A 16742-nucleotide genomic window follows, 5' to 3' on the forward strand; every position below is an offset into this window, starting at 1 on the left:
AGTGACAAACTGGAGACGCAGAGAGATGAAACAAATTTCCTCACTTTGAAATATTCAGATATCTGAATACTGTGAAGTTGTATAAAAATGATTTGACTGTTTGACTGAATAACGTACGTTTCACTGGTTCATCACTGAGCTGTAGATAATCGGTTCATCAGTAGAAGGCACTGGAACATTCTGGGAGTGGGATAAACATTCAGAAAAAGGAAAAAAAAAAAAAAAAAAGTCTAGGGTGCGTCTTGATGTTTTCATTAAAACTCATAATTCGTATAACTGATTGCCATGGAGAAATCATACACCACGACACCAGACTATGATTCGCATTCACCATCAACATCAACATCAACATCAACAGCAAAATCAACATCAACATCAACATCAACATCGATTAACGTTTTGTTCACAGCAAAAAAAAAAAAAAAAAAGAATATGTTTTTCTAAACATGTTATAAACATAAATGACTTCCTCATACTGTTTTACTGTCCATTTTCCACATGTTCCATCTGTCAAAGAAGGCATGACTGGACAGTGTGTGTGACTGCACAACATTAGAGTGAAACTACAGACTGTTGAAATTAATTTAAATACTTTCCTTATGTCATTGCACTCTTCAAGATTATAAACAGACAATTTGCAAGTTAGGGTGTTCCTGCATCCTTTCAAACCGTAAACAAAAGCAATCATTAAAGCAAAACAGGAAATCAAACCTGATTTGGTGGGTCCTTGTTATTTCTTTTCTGGGTGACCACTGAGCTGTATAGGACTTGGTCCTGTGCCTGTGTGAGAAAAGAAGTTAATATGAGGAAGTCTATACGTAGATGAAAATTTCCCTGATGTACATACAGTACCTTAATCTAGCCATCTCATGAGCTGTGTTAACCATTGTGTGTATACTGTATATTGCAAAAGAACAGCCTCAGAAGACAGTTTCACAAAGTAAGTGACACAGACAATATCAAGGGGGTTTCAGTATTTCCTTTTTCACGTGTCATGGAGAAGTTAACTCTAAATAACTGCTGACACAATATTAACACTAACTAAAACAGTTAATATTAAAAAGTTAATACTAAATAATTGCTTTATAATACAAGCTCATTTAAAAAATCTTATGAAAATGAAAATTCATAGACTAACTAGACTTCACTTCTAACTTTTCAGAGAGTTTATTTTTGTTGTAAATTAAAAATTGCTCTGCCATTTCTGCTATATGAACACTCACAGCGGCACAGATGTCCTTTGCATGTCCCTGACCAGCTGCAGGTTGAGTTCTTTCTGGGGGAGGAAAAGAACAAAAGAATTGAGTGGTGTTCACTCAATGTGGCCGTGCAGATACAAGATGTTTCCCCATTTATTCAGATGTGTTAAGCAAGAATAATACTGAATAAATACTAAACTAATATCAAATTTGCCTTGTTAATTCATGAATTCACAAGCTTCATAATTAACAAACTAATTCACAAGTGAGACATACGAATGATATTCTGGTAACATATTAGTTTTTTCAGCTTGAGATCATTTGTTTTGTTCACTGTGAAGGGTGTAGAAAAGGACCAACTTTGTTTGTATCTTAGCTTCCAAGTTACCATGCCAACCACTACCAGCAGTAGTAAAAGCCCCAAGGTCACCAGAGGGCCCAATACAGTCTCATCACTATGGAAACAGAAATGGAAGTCTCAGTTTTGTAGCCAGCACTGGAAAATCTCTAAATACATGTGCAGTTCAGCGCTTCAGTATGAATTTAGTGCAGCAGTGAATTGAGTGTAAATACGTCTGTCAGTAAGGAATGTATCTACGTCTTGTGCGCATAAAGAAAATTAACATTACAAGTTCATTCGTCGCTACACGCAGGTTTCCTCAACCGGTTGTGTATTTCACACAAGGAAGTTAAATGTGCTAAAACAGTTGTGGTTTCAAATTTACAGCTCAAAAGGGGAACTTGATGCAGAACATTATAAGCAAAATTTGGAAAAAAAAAACTGTTAACATTTTTGCATGGGGAAGTTAAGTTCCAAATAAGAACATGTCACGTAGCTGCTGTTGCTTCCAGTACAATAACTTTCATCTGTAAAATCGGAGTGCTGAAAATACTGTGATGCCACAAAATAAGAGCTAAAAATGTATTTATTATCAATGCAAGTCAACATTCAAACAATTGCAAGGTACTCTTAAAAGTTAGCACTTACATGGATTCAATAAGCTCATCGGTACTGTGGTTTGAGGGTAAAACTATAGGAAGTGAAATTAAACATACCAGGAACAATAGATATTAGTTCATTATCAATGATAAGAATGCAGCAAAGGGGAAATAAAACAGGTGAGTTCCTTTTCAACACATATTCTAAAATACTACTTACTTGTGTCACTGACATTGAAGTAAACAGGGACCTGGAGGTCTCCTACGGCACACCAGTACCAGCCAGAGTCATCCGTCTTCACTCCTGTCATCAGCACATTCAGAGACCCTTTCCCATCATCACTCACATGCACTGATGAACTCTGGGATATCTCTTGCTTCCCCACTATTTCGCAGTTCCAGTCTTTAAACCTGCACCACTTTTTCTCCTTATGTTTGTAACTCTGACTGTAGAGACACTGGACACTCGCATTGCCCCCTTCCACAACACTCACTGTGCTGTTCACCACTGACAGATCAGGATCTGAACACAAAAGTCACAGAAATATGAATAAAGACTGAAGATCAGCAAAATGACTGAAGAATGCAGAGTATGTGCAATGTATAGCGATTGCATGAGTTTTTTTTTTACTTGGACTGACTGTGAGATACAAATATTTCCTGTCATCTTGCGTGAAAATTCCACCAATCTCGACAGCACACCAGTGGTAACCCGCGTCTGAGGTCTGCAGGTTGTTCATAGTCACAGTAAAAAGATTTTGATCTGGGTGATGAGTGATTGACACTTTCCCATTGCTGTCTGAAGGATCCACTATGCTACACGTGCTCCACGTATACCCTTTGCACCAGTATTTGAAGTTTTGTTTGTATTTTTCATTATACAGACATGGAATGGCTACAGATCTTCCATGTTGTCCAGCAACGTGATCCAGTGTCCTCATACTCTTGGTCTCTGTAAAAAAAAAAAAAAAAGTAATCTTAGATATGATCTCATTTATCTAAAGTTTCAATGTAGCATTTCAGCATGTCAGTAAAACTAATGTCATATACTGGGGACAGATTATGAGTTCTCCGTTAGCTGTAATAGTCTCTGAGAGCTCTCAATGACAATGTCTGATGCAGTCATCCAGCCATCCATGTAGTGATGCTAGTGATGTGCAGTTTGCGAACAAGTCGTTCTTTTTTAGCGAAAACACGAGTTTGAACTCGGATAGCTCGAGTTCGAAAGCTCGAGTTCGACGGTTCACGGCAGTGGACAAGTCTACGCGAAGACTTAACTAATATTCTTGGTCGTCCTGTCGATTCAGTGTATACGCCATTCCAGTGTCCCGTTAGGCCTAGCTAGCAGATCTTTGGAAACAAGTAAGAGGCTTAAAGACACACAGGCTGACTTTTGCGTAGTTAATAAATGCGATGTTTTGGTTTATGTAACCTGATTAAAAAACTGATATTAGAAACTTTTTTTCAACAACTAAACGATACCACTGTTTGTTCGAAAGAAACAAAACGAGTTTTAAAGACATGCACATAATTGCATGATGTTAAACTAACGTGTTTTGGGCTACGCACGTTTATCGACAGGCTACATGATTTATTTTACCATTTTGAAATTTAAATTTAAAGGGAACATTAGCATGGAAGAAATAATTAGCTTTATTGAAATTATGCAATGTTTGAGTAATCATTTTATCAGCATTAGATTTGTACCAGGCCTTTTGACTTCAACGTAAAGCTTCAGCAAGTGCCGCAAATGCATCTGTCTTATGTGCACAAGTGTAAATAGGAGACTACAAGAACATAAATGTATTATATAAATTGCTTTACCTGAGAAGAAGAAGAGAGCAAACCAAAAAAAACCTATCAAAAAATTATCCATCTGAGTAAATGTGTGTGTGTGTGTGCGCCCCCGTAAAATGTAATCCTTCGTCTCTTCATTTGTCTGAGTCAGGTCTTGATAGGAGGTACCGGAGGATCTGCTTCCACCAGACTATGCAACAGTTTCTTTCCTCAGGCAGTGAGGTTTCTCAACAGCCTGAACATTCAGACCTTCCACACAGTTTCTATTTGACCTTCTTCCTTTTGCACAATAAACTGAACTGTCACTCTAAACAACACACGTACCTGCACACCTATTGCTGCTAGAAACTCACTGTACGTGTCAGGCGTGCTTGTTATGTCTAGGTTTGTGAAAATAATGTTTAATGTGTAACAGTGGCATTTGTTGTACAGTGTGCATGTACAGGGTTTTTGTACATTGTACAGTCCCAAGATATTTCTTTAAACTTAGGATATCTCTTTAACTGCTTAATACTTTTTGTTTTTAGTGTGCGCTATTTGTTTTAAGTGGCGCTGTAGTCGAAATGCAATTTCGATAACAGACACGTACACGTGGCTTTTGCACCATGTGGCTAGTTCATTTTCCTTATGCTCCTCCTGGAAATGCTCCACAAATCACAAGAAATGTTTTAAATTAAACATTTCTTTTAAACATTTCTCTAAACATTGTCTTTTTAAAATTTCAATTCTGATTGGACGGTTTGATCGTGGAAAACTCTTGGATGGTGCCAAAAGGTTTGTCATTGTTGTTCGAGTCTTTGTGAATCTTCATAGTCCACTTTCAGTAATAATTTCTGACATTTATGGTTGATAGCAAAAAACCAGCTTACATGCACGATTTATTTTAGTTTGTTTTATTTATTTTTGTTCACTTCGTTTTTGGTTCAAGTCAGTCTATTGATTTTTTACTTTTTATTTATCGCTAGGTTACAGGGTAATAATGGGCCTCAGCACGGCTAGTTTTGCTAACTTATGCTTTATTTTCATCCCATAAGATTCATACATTAGGTCTGTTTCTGTGATCATCTGTATCCATAGGTTTTCAATTCTTATTAAAAAGCTTAAAAACACCTATTTTGAGGTCTAGCATCTTGTCTGCTGTTCCAACCCATGCATAGCCTTGAATAAAGGGCCTTGTATGCACAGAGACTGGTGTGCACACACATATGGCGCTATAAGATAAAAAAAAAAATGAGTTGCTCTTTCAAACATTTGTTCGGTACGTTACCATGGGAATGCCCTCTTGACATCTTGCACGTCATTGCTCATCATGTTATCGGAGAATCGCTTACGTTAAGCCTGACAGTAACAAAATAAGCAGATAACCTTTTGGAAAACCTCCATTATACATAAGAAATATGATTATGAGGCTGTGAAATATAACAGTGCTTTCTGCATGCATGAAAAATGATCAGATACAAGTGTTGATTCCCCTGCCAGTCAAACCAGCCTGGCACCAGGCCTTTGCTAAAAGCACATTTAATAATGTAGTGTACAGATCTCTAGGCTAACCAGTAAACACGAGATGACAACACTAAACCACTAGTTAAGCCTATGGTGGAGAAAAGAGTTCCTGCTTTTAGTGTGAATGTAAGAGAGAGTGACTGCATGATCCTGAGGCCTGTATTCAAGTCATCGGTATATACAATATACATGAGAAAATCGTTTTTTCTGTATGTGTGTGTGTGTGTGTGTGTGTTTCCTTTCATAACTATACTGTCTGTGCATGATAGTTATGATTATGGTGATTAAACACAATGATGTGCTCTATCTGTGCCCTATGAGAATGAAGACTCAGACAATTCATTTGATTTTACATCACATTTTACACTGATTTTAGTTTACTGTCAATAATAAGTTCCCATTTCTCAGAAAGGAAAAATCTTTGATACAAATATAAATTTATTAAATCTCAGCATTGACGCAAGGCCCAAGACAAACACTATGAGTGAGCGTGAGGGCATTACAAAGTCGATCGCTGCCACAAGGGGGAGCTATTTAACAGCAACAGCAACAACCAGGACAGCAACAACTCAAGATATCCAGCCTGGGGGGTATTCCAGAAAGTGGGTTTAGTGAGAACTCAGAGTTAGTTAACTCAGAGAAAGTAGTAAACCTCCTAATAGAAGAGCCCTATGACTTCGTTATCCTAGCAAAACAAAGTCAAACAAAGTGCTCTTCTACAAGGAGGTCTACTACTGTCTCTGGGTTAACAAACTCAGAGTTTTGACTAAACCCGCTTCCTGGAATACCCCCGTGGAATACCCCGCTGATATTTCCGAAAGAGCAATTGTTTGTTTATATGACTCATACTTCTCAAAATATACAGTGACAAATGAGACTATAAGGGTTTGGTTTGACATTCCCCTGTAACACACTTCAACGATAGAAATGACATGCTAGTTTTGAAACAGACCAAAGAATTACTACAGAACTGTTTTAATTATTGAATTCGGTTAGTTGTCTAGACGTACCTGACTGAACAGCATTTTCGCTGAAACATTTGACAAGGTTTCAGAGTACTTCAACTAAAAGGTGTCAGGAGAACTGTGAACAGGTATGAATTTTGTGCGTGTTGGCTGAGCTTACTGGCCTTTTTTGATCCCATAATTCACTTTTCACTGGGGCTGCACAACAGAGCTGTAGATTACCGCAGGTGCTTAGGAATCCTGAGAAATATTCAAAGACAAAATATTAGGTGAAAATTTCAGTTATTCTAAATGTATTTATTTATTTATCTTAAATTCAGTGGTCAAAAAATTCACCAGAACTTACTGCTTTCCTCTGGTTTGACTGAATTGTGCTGACTGGACTGTAGGTCACATCGTCTAACGAGAATGAGATCTGTGAATAGAATGGTTTAATTATTTGGGCGGCCAGGGTCCTCTCTGTGTGAAGTCTGCATGTTTTCCCTGTGTCTGCGTGGGTTTCCTCCCACAGTCCGAAGACATGCAGGTTGGGCGACTGGAGACATTAAATTGCCCATAGGTATGAATGTGAGTGCGTTTGTCTGTGTGTCTGCCCTGCGATGGACTGGCAGCCTGTCCAGGGTGTTTCCCCACCTTTGGCCCTATGAGCGCTGGGATTGGCTCCAGCACCCTCTGCGAGCCTAACTAGGATAAGTGGCTTAGATAATGAGTAATGAGTGAATTAGGACAATATTTCACTGGACAGCACTTCTGTTTTACCTGTCCAATACTCTATGCAATATCTGTGAGTTTTAAGTTTTAAATTTGTTTTTTTTTTTTGTCACCAACATAATTATATTTACATTTCATAAGCTTACCCTTGACTTCCCTTCAGCTACTGCACTGTATACCACAGGGTCTTCAGATACAGCACTAGTCTTCTATACGCAGACACACGAAGAGCACTGTTAGAATATAACGTGTTGTAGCATGCATGCATACAGATAAACTGTGAGTCCTGCTTCACAAAACATTTCAAAATATCATATTTATATTAACAAAAGGCCATGAAATATGACATTGTCTGTTATTTTTGCCCTAGGATTACATACCTGTTTCAGATTCTTCTTTCCCTGGTCGAAAACTACTGTATGATACAAGAGATCACAGTTAGCCTGTGGGGAGACAGCATTTGGGTGAATTAATTTCTTCTTTTCTACACTGCAAAGCACTTGAGTCTCCACATGTAAAAGTAGAGATACTTTCACCAAAAAAGAATTATTTTAGGTACAGCTAAAATATACCTCCTGGAAGATACTGAAGTAAGAGTAAAATACTCACTCACTTACAGTTTACAAAAACAGTTGTCTGTTTAACTCTACTTAGAGTCCTTTTTTTTTTTTAGCAAAACTACTTCTACTTTTACTTTTGCCATCTCTGGAATATATCAATCACCAGAGTCATCTCTGATAATGATGTTCTGTTAGGACAGGACACACAAGCTCTCACTTAGCTAATGCCTCCAACTCAAAAGCTGTTGGAAGCAGAAGAGTATTTTAATACAAAAAATCAGATCATTTACTGTGTGGCTGGTTCTGCTGTCATGGTTTTCTCTTGTCCTGGTTTGGGGTTTGTCTTTACAAGAAGAAAGAAAAAAAATGATTTATATCTTAAAAATCTTGGTATAAAACAGATATATTTAATAATACACCTATACATAAGTCTGCAAAAAGTTGTATATTTCAATCCATATCAGCTAGTGTGTTTTTCTTCGTTTTTGATTTAAGGCTTCTCTTTGCAAAAGGAAAAAACAATAGTTTTACTATGAAGAATGTTCCCAGCAACAATGACAACTACAACAGCGACGACAACAACAACAATAATAACAACAGCAAATCTGGGGTATTCCGGAGAGCAGGGAGCTGTTCCAGAAAGTGGGTTTAGTTAAAACTCTGAGTTAGTTAACTCAGAGTGAGTAATAAACCTCCTAATAGAGGAGTCCTATGGCTTCATTCTCCTAGCAATACAAAGCCATGAGGCTCTTCTATTAGGAGGTTTACTACTTGTTCTGAGTTAACTAACTCAGAGTTTTCACTAAACCCGCTTTCTGGAACACCTCCCAGGTTTAGTGAAAACTCAGAATTAGTTAACTCACAACAAGCAGTAAACCTCCTAATAATAGAGCCCTATGGCTTCATTTTCCTAGCAAAACAAAGCCATAGGGCTCTTCTATTAAGAGGTTTACCACGTGCTCTGAGTTAACTAACTCAGAGTTTTCACTAAACCCGCTTTCTGGAACACCCCTCTGGCCTAAGTTAGGTTTAATAATTTTTTAATTATGAAGAAGAAGTACACACTGCGCCAGTGTTTCAGCTTTCTGTGCACGATAGAGACAGACAGTATTAACAGCAGCAGCAGCAGGCCTGCGGTCCCCAGGACAGCCCAACCTATCCCGTTCCTGTAATATCAGAAAGTGCCTCTGTTCTGAATTCTGCGGCCAAAACCTGCTCGTTCTAAAATATAGAAACGCTGAAGCAGGTTTTACACTAAAGCAAGTAAAAAGGCTCAAATCTTATGTTTGTTTCGAGCATTTCGGGGGTTTTTTCTCTTGCAAGCAATATATTAGCTGAGATAATTGTGAACTGTTAACATGCGAGTAACACATGTCAGTATTAAAAATACTGGAATCACACATACTTGAAATATCTCTGGTGATCCACGCTGTGTGAAGTGTCATTTCTAGTCATTAACCTACTTATATACAGAATGATGGAGATGTACATTTTCGAAGCACAAAGAAAGAAAAGAAGAAGTTAATGGGACAAATTTAAATAACCAAAAGGAAATCGAAAAGGGGAAGTAGCGCTGTTCGCAAATGTTTCCTCGGATAGAAGACTAAGATTGATTCATTATAACTGACAGAAACATAAATAAGATATTTTGTTAATATCATGTTAGTGAACTGTTACATACTTACATTAGGATGTCATTACTTTTACTTGGAGAAATAGCTGTTGTCAAACCTAAAGCATGAGAGAAAAGTTGGGAGCTTTGGTGTCAGTGTTAGTAAATACATTCATATGTTTTGTTGGGAGCTTTGGTGTTGGTGTTAGTAAATGCATTCATATGTTTCAATTTGTTTAATCACTTTGTCATCTTACCCAAATTTTTCCTATTGAGACTGATGTGGACAGGGACCCGTAGGTCTCCTACAACACACCAGTACCAGCCAGAGTCATCCGTCTTCACTCCAGTCATCAGCACATTCAGAGACCCTTTCCCATCATCACTCACATGCACTGATGAACTCTGGGATATCTCTCGCTTCCCCACTATTTCGCAGTTCCAGTCTTTGAACCTGCACCACTTTTTCTCCTTATGTTTGTAACTCTGACTGTAGAGACACTGGACACTCGCATTGCCCCCTTCCACAACACTCACTGTGCTGTTCACCACTGACAGATCAGGATCTGAACACAGAAATGAAGGATTTGACGCAGCTTGAATAAAATGTCCATTTACATTTTAAATGCTAAAAATATTTACATCTTCAATAGATCCTTATTGATGTATAGCTTAAAAACTGGAAAAGGACATCATACCTGATTGGACCTCGAGATAAAGATCCATTTTATAATCCGGCTGAAAATAATTTCCAATCTCAACACAACACCAGTACAGATCAGAATCACCACTCTGGAGATCTCTCACAGTCACAGTGAAGAGATGCTCAGATGGCTTGTCCATGACTGACCACTTGTGTGATGTTAAATTTGCATATTTTGTAGAGCAGTAATTGAATGCTGATCCTCTGCACCAGTATTTACGATGTTGTTCATATTGTTTATTATAATCACAAGGAATAGTTACAGATTCTCCAGTTTTTACAGTCACTGTTGGCCTTGCCCAGCCAAAGGGCATGTCTGTGTAGAAAGCACATCAAATGCGGTGACTATGACATGAATAAACTGAGAAGAAAAGAATTGTCCATAGACACTACACACAATTTGATCAGCACTGAAGTCATTAAAGGTCATTAAGCAATTGCATTAATATGATTAAAAGCATTAGAATACTTTTCACTGACGGGTTACAAAATTCAATTACCCTGTGATGGTTATTATCAAGGAATAATGAAAGTAATAAAATGATTAACAGAAATAACCTTACCTATGGTGAACCAAAGGAATATCACAGTGCAGTACATATGTGTGTATGAGTGTTAACACAACACAGAACTGGATCTCCTACATCTGCAATTGCCTGACTTGCAGAGCAAAACAGTTCCTGTTTTTTTTTTGTTTTTGTTTTCTGTGTGCCTCTCTACAAGCAATGAAGCACACAAATACATTTTATGGTACCTTGTATCTTCACCCTCTTCACCTCTTCACCAAATTTATAAACTTTAACTGAAACCACAGTTACAGAGGATGGTCATGTACACGCTCTGGAATAGGAGAATACAAATAAATATTCTCTGGATATTTCATGTGACTATTTTTGGGAGATCCAGCAGCACAATTACAGCAAAGACATTTTGATTAAAATGCACATTGAAAATGATTACACAGAAATGCCGTTGATACTTCAGACTGTGTAGTTTGTTGGACATTTTATTGTTCACTTGTTCAAGGAAGCATACAATATTTAACGGCCTGGTGTTGTCTAAGCCAACATCCTGTTAAACAACCGCAGGGTTGTGGTGCATCAACAACCTCTCACATTTGCCCTCACTGCTGTATAAATTTAGCATTTGGACCCTAAAGGTCAAAGGCCTTCAAATGGAACATAAAACAATGACAGGGCATGACTCTGAGCAACATTTACACTGATATTGTTGTGATGGACTTAAACTGAGAACTTGTGCATTGGAATTTAAATAAAAGTAACATGAGTGAAACACAAAGAATATGTAAATAATGAGTGAGAACATTTAACTCAGTAGTAGACATGACATCCATTACTAACACTGTATCGTACATAAAGAGTGAGCGGCCTGATGAACAGTGATTTTTGCATTATACATAGTATGACTTTAAACTCAAATTCATTTGGATAAACAAGCATGGCTATTGTTGCAGGCAGTGCTTACACTGATATGTTAAATACAAAGATTTCCTCCCTTATGACATCTGCTCCTGCTGGTTTGAGGAGTTGAGGAATACAAGAGAGGTGGTGTTTTTCCAGCCTCTATCCCTCACTGGATAGACCTACAGAAAGAACAGAGGACATTTTGCCGTCAAACCAAACAGATGCTATGTTTAACTACACTCTTAAACCACTCTAACTATACTATTACCTCTTTGCTTGCTAATATACCTGAGAACTCCACACACTGAATCAACTGAAGTGTCAGCAGAGTGGTGGGTTTTTCAGCATAGAGTTTAACCTTTCATTTTACTTTCATATCAGTTTTTGTGTTGGGCTTACATAAACATGTTTCTGAGGAAGGAAAAAGACAAATAAAAAAAGGTATTTAAGAATTTGGGGTGTTAAGAGAGGGAACTGATCAAGGGACACTCAAAAAGTCAGACATCATACTTGACAGACCATGAGACTTGTGTTTGGTTCCTCTGTACATCTTTGCTTGTGTCTTTTTCCTGCAGAGAAAAAAAAAGGAAACATTGAACAGTGTCTATATTATGATACAGTAATATAACAACATTCACTCAGCGGATAACAAAACTAACATTCTCCCTAAGACATATAGTGAGCTCCAAAAGCCTTTTAACAGTTATGTATTTTTGTTGTGGTGGGTCTGTCTTTCAGTACTGTAGAGCTGAAATGATGAGTGAAGTGGATAAAGTAAAGAAAGTGTCGGCTTTAATTTGAGTGTATTTTCATCCATATAGGATAAACCACTTAGAAATGACAGTGGCATTTTGTAAACTGTTTCCCTTAGTTTAGGATACAAGTTCTTTTGGTATCGCCTGCACAGCTGTGTCTTATAAAGCAAACACATTTGTGTCATTTGTGCATGTAGAAGACAGCAGTTTAGTCTAACAATTAGTATATAAATGCTATACTAGCATGACAACCATATGAACTTACAACAATAACAGTTATGGCATAAATACTGCAGAATTACCTTTGCACTCTACACGGCATACCAGACTTTTCTCTTTGGTGATCAGATCACAAAAAAAAAGTGTATGTCTGAGCTATCCCAAACCTATAAACTCTGAATAATCAAGGGACACATCCTGCTCCAAAAAAAAAAATGCACTAACTTTTTTCTCTCCAGATGTTTATCTATGTGTGGCACATCTAACCATAGGTACTTCATAAAATGCAGTAAAATAAAAGACAGTCAATCTGAAGCACACCTCGGTATTTGTCTGATGGCTTCAAACATAGAGGAAACGAAGGAGAAAGCACTTACTGTACTTTTCCCAGACTTTAAAAGCTATCAGGATCACAGTCACCACAAGCAACGCAGCTCCACAGAACAGCAGGGGAGACGTCCAAACGTGATGACTAAAACAGAGAGGGCTTGTTACACCTCATCCACATCACAGTCTTTAAACAATACCAGATAAGTCAAATAGGCTTAAAGTACATTAAAATTACATTGCTGTGATACATGGTGATAGCATGTACTACTCATTCTGTTTGTCAATAAATTATGGTTAAGCGAGTTGAAATTTATCTAATGCGCTTGAATGTTACGTCATCTCTGTGGTATGTAATTATTGAGATTTTATTTCAGGCTCATCATTGGTGACACAGTTAATAGGAGCAAGGGCTGCGCAGAGGAGGTAGTTTTGATAATAAAAGAATGTGTCAGAGAAGAGAGTTAATGCCACCTGTGTGATTCCATTGCCGTAGGTGGGTGTGCAGTTGTTAACTTAATGTCTTGAGTTGGAGCAGCTGTCAATACAGATACAGTGGTTAGAGAAAGAGAAAAGTTGACATTATGTTTTGGTCAAGTCAAAAATATGGAAACTAACAAAAAAAAAATAATTCTGTGATTATCAGTTAACCAGTGCTCCAAAGAATGTCCCTACTGTGACATGACATCAAACATCCATGAAACACATTTTTGAATTCTTACACTAGAACTAAATGGTCCTCTTTTCAACCAAAGGCATTTCCCTTCTAACCATAATAATATGGCTTTGTAACCAGGGTGAAGTTTTCATGCTGGAAAGTTGTTAGAATTGATCATTTTATTATGTTGCACAGTGACGGTGCCTACGGACGTACAATTTCCATGTGATTTATTACTCTAGTCATAGATATTAACATGTGCACGTATTGTGTACCTGTAGTAGGTCGTAAAGTGACTGACACATGAATAGAGACTTGTTGCTGTCCTGCTGCACACCAATACCAGCCTGTGTCCTTTCTCTCCAACCCCTTCATGGTCACAGTAAAGGCACCGCTCTTATTGTCTGTAATGATCACTGATCTGCTAATGTAGGTCCCACTAGAGTCTGTGACCACACACGAGCTGAGGTCTCCATTCCTGCACCATTTCTTCGGGCTCTCCCTGAAACAACGCAGACGTCTACAACACGCATTTCTTTATACAACCAGCCATTACAGACTGGCCTTTGAACTCGGAGTGTATGTTTGTGTCATTTGCAACGTATGCCTCAAGAATGACAGATTTTCAAGTGATTAAGAGTAGCATGGAAATTAGTACTAGGGCTTGTGAAAGTTTTGTAATTCAAGTGATTATTCCAGCGTGACTCTAAAATGTTCATGTGTAAAAGGAAACTATGAGGTGTGTAGAAGATACCTGTGCTTTTCACTGTAGAGACACTGAATATCAACACTGCTCCCCTCCTCACCACTCACCCTGCTATGCAGCACTGACATACCTGGAGGACCAAAGTAAACGCAATTCCAAATTAAAAAAAAAACCAAAGGACAGAATTGCTTTTCTATTCTATAGTTCAGTCTGGGTAGTGCTGCATTTTGGGCAAAATTAAAACTCCAGCTGAACAGTGGATGCACTCACTGATGAGAAAGAACACAAGTCTTCAAGATTCTCGTCTTTCAAGACATTCTAGTGGTGTCTGAACTATGCATGTACCTATGTATATCTATATAATTTAATGTCATTTATAACGAGAAGAGACATCTGTCCTAACGCTGTTCGGGTTGACGCTTAACGTTATGCTTCTGAACATCCCTAGACTTTGCAGTCTTGCTGTTAGAGCAGACAACTCACCATGAATAACTTTGATGTGAAGGGATTCAGTGACATCAGCGGTCCACATGTTCCCCACCTCCACTCCACACCAGTACCAGCCTGAGTCCGCCTCCTTCAGCTCCCGCATGGTCACAGTGAACACATGCTGAGCCGGGTCGTCAATGATGGACACTCGCCCATTTCCAGATGAAATCACATTCGGGTCGTCAGTCCGTGCCAGGGTCGTGCAGAAGTTGATCAGCTTCCCCTGACACCAGTATTTCACGTGGTGGATGTACTGAGAGTTGTAGTGACAGGGGATGCTGACTGACTGGCCCTCCAACACGACCAGCTCTCCAACTGCACTCACTATACATAAGGTACCTTCAGTAACAAAAGGGGTATTTATGATGAGTGGTATCATATTTTCGTGACATTTGAATGTGGACGTCATGACAAGTCACTTAAAAATATTATTTTTACGTTACGGCTGATATTCATGCAAGTTTTACTGAGTAAATATGCTATATTGACTCACTCCGCAGACCTGAGGGGTATTTCAGGAAGCAAGATTTCTGAGTTAGAGTCATGACTTTAGCCAAAGGTCACAACACTCCTACAGGAGAACAATTAACACTTCTGTTGGACAATTATGGCTTACGAGTGAAGTTATCGGGCTTCCTTTGAAATCTCACTTCGTACCATGAAACAATCTCCCAGCCTGCTTTCTACTGAATGATGTAATCAGTGTCATTTCCTTAAAGAACTGAAAAGATTGGTTTCACATCCCCTCCTCCCTTCCTAAAATTTATATTTATCATCTTCTGTCACCCCTCGAAAATTGGCACGCAATCGCTGGCATCGGTGGGACAACAGTTGCTGTCGTTCTAATGATTAACTACATCTGTTTCAGACAAACCTAAAACGAGGCATTGAGAAAACATTAGATAACAGAACATTTTCGTTGGAAACTCCATTAAAACATTTTCTAAACATGCCAAACTACAATACATTCCAGATGAAAGAGTTCTAATTCAAATCTAAATAGTGTCCCAGTAAATAGCCATGTTATACATATAAAAAAAAGACTGAACTGTATTTAAGTATTTCCTGCATTCTACTTAATGTGTATTGCATGTGAGTTCTCAAAGGATAGGCCACTGGCCTTTCACAATGCCTGACAGCGATTCAGATGTACTGTCATGCATACCAATCTGTTGTGTAACAAATATGAAACAGCAGAATAAAAACATAGAATTGTAGCTTCCTTTGCGGCAGAGATATCCGCCTTCATGTGAGCTGCATGTTCTAGAGTCTTGATCAGTGTTTGTCCTCTGTGCTCATGATGACCCTCCAGTCTGTGCATTTTGGCTAATATCAGTATACCTAAGTACAAGAGGCCAAGGACTCTGTTGTTATCAGCGGATATGTTGGATCAGATTTGATAGTATTGAATAAGACCAAAAAATGTGCTATTTTGTGACATTGGAACATAGATGATTCCTACTTCTTATTTGTTTTGTAAAAGATTGAAAACGCTCACTGGATTCAGATTTTTTTTTCACAGGAAGAAATGTTCCCTGAAAACTGCTATCGTCTGTACCTCAGAACTTCAGACTGAGCATAATTCGACTCTACTTAAGGAAAGCAGCAAATGCACCAACATGTTTTGACAGTCGCCGCCTTTCTCTGCTCATATTTGAAATATTTTATGAGGTCATATTTGCTGTACAGAGTTTTAGATAAGTTACATAAATTACACAGACATCTGCTTTCGAACTCTGCGTTTATAATGTAGAGAAAATCTTACCTTGCAGTTTGAAAAAAAGGACAAGACCATATAGAAAGACAGAAGCCATAATTTAAGATTAAACCACAATCCACAACTGTCCCTCGTCTTACCGCAACTACGTAGGATCTCTTCCTGCTTTCACTCCTGCTTCTGTTTGGCACAACTGTCCACAAATGAGGTCCAGATGTGCTGAAGCCATTAACCCTTTACATCCCACTGTGGAACAATTACTTTGCAGAAAAACGCACGTATTGAAATCACCTTCACCTATCTGCTTCGTGCCTCGTGGCACATAAGCCCTTGAAATTGTATTGTATTGAAATAGCTGCTGCAAATTAAGATGTAATTTCATAGATTTACATCTTCTGTCATACCATACACGTGAAACAATTTATTGCAGTAACACAATTCTTTATTGTATGTAGTAT

General features: G+C 38.2%; 2 protein-coding genes across 3 annotated transcripts; both read right to left on the bottom strand.

Annotated features, from left to right (window-relative positions):
• Positions 1-1219: 1219 nt before the first annotated feature.
• LOC115812171 (polymeric immunoglobulin receptor-like) lies at positions 1220-10303 on the bottom strand. Its single transcript, XM_030774658.1, has 4 exons — positions 9985-10303; positions 9544-9852; positions 2372-2661; positions 1220-1276 (listed from the first exon to the last, which is right to left on the bottom strand). Exons 1-4 carry the CDS (start codon positions 10301-10303, stop codon positions 1220-1222), a joined length of 975 nt encoding a protein of 324 aa, XP_030630518.1.
• Positions 10304-10979: 676 nt separating this feature from the next.
• On the bottom strand, positions 10980-16416 carry LOC115811711 (CMRF35-like molecule 8). 2 transcript variants are annotated; one of them, XM_030774038.1, is made up of 8 exons: positions 16333-16416; positions 14562-14906; positions 14127-14208; positions 13648-13874; positions 13189-13252; positions 12765-12859; positions 11933-11982; positions 10980-11592 (listed from the first exon to the last, which is right to left on the bottom strand). In XM_030774038.1, exons 1-8 carry the CDS (start codon positions 16379-16381, stop codon positions 11506-11508), a joined length of 999 nt encoding a protein of 332 aa, XP_030629898.1. In that variant the 5' UTR covers positions 16382-16416; the 3' UTR covers positions 10980-11505. The 2 variants fall into 2 exon arrangements, with proteins under 2 accessions (XP_030629898.1, XP_030629897.1); XM_030774037.1 differs by having other exon boundaries at positions 11924-11982.
• Between the last annotated feature and the right edge of the window lie 326 nt (positions 16417-16742).

The sequence above is a fragment of the Chanos chanos genome, chromosome 5 (assembly GCF_902362185.1).
Source record: "Chanos chanos chromosome 5, fChaCha1.1, whole genome shotgun sequence".
Lineage (NCBI taxonomy): Eukaryota > Metazoa > Chordata > Actinopteri > Gonorynchiformes > Chanidae > Chanos > Chanos chanos.

What these genes read in the sequence shown, in the direction of transcription:
- LOC115811711 (XM_030774037.1), bottom strand. Translation starts at nt 16,381, where the DNA reads ATGGCTTCTGTCTTTCTATATGGTCTTGTCCTTTTTTTCAAACTGCAA. An exon ending in TCACATCAAAGTTATTCATG is followed by an intron (nt 14,209 to 14,561) that starts GTGAGTTGTCTG and finishes TTGGTCCTCCAG; the next exon opens with GTATGTCAGTGCTGCATAGC. An exon ending in CAAGTCTCATGGTCTGTCAA is followed by an intron (nt 11,593 to 11,923) that starts GTATGATGTCTG and finishes TTCTTTCTGTAG; the next exon opens with GTCTATCCAGTGAGGGATAG.
- LOC115812171 (XM_030774658.1), bottom strand. Translation starts at nt 10,303, where the DNA reads ATGCCCTTTGGCTGGGCAAGGCCAACAGTGACTGTAAAAACTGGAGAA. An exon ending in TTATCTCGAGGTCCAATCAG is followed by an intron (nt 9,853 to 9,984) that starts GTATGATGTCCT and finishes TTCTGTGTTCAG; the next exon opens with ATCCTGATCTGTCAGTGGTG. An exon ending in TCTCAATAGGAAAAATTTGG is followed by an intron (nt 2,662 to 9,543) that starts GTAAGATGACAA and finishes TTTTGTGTTCAG; the next exon opens with ATCCTGATCTGTCAGTGGTG.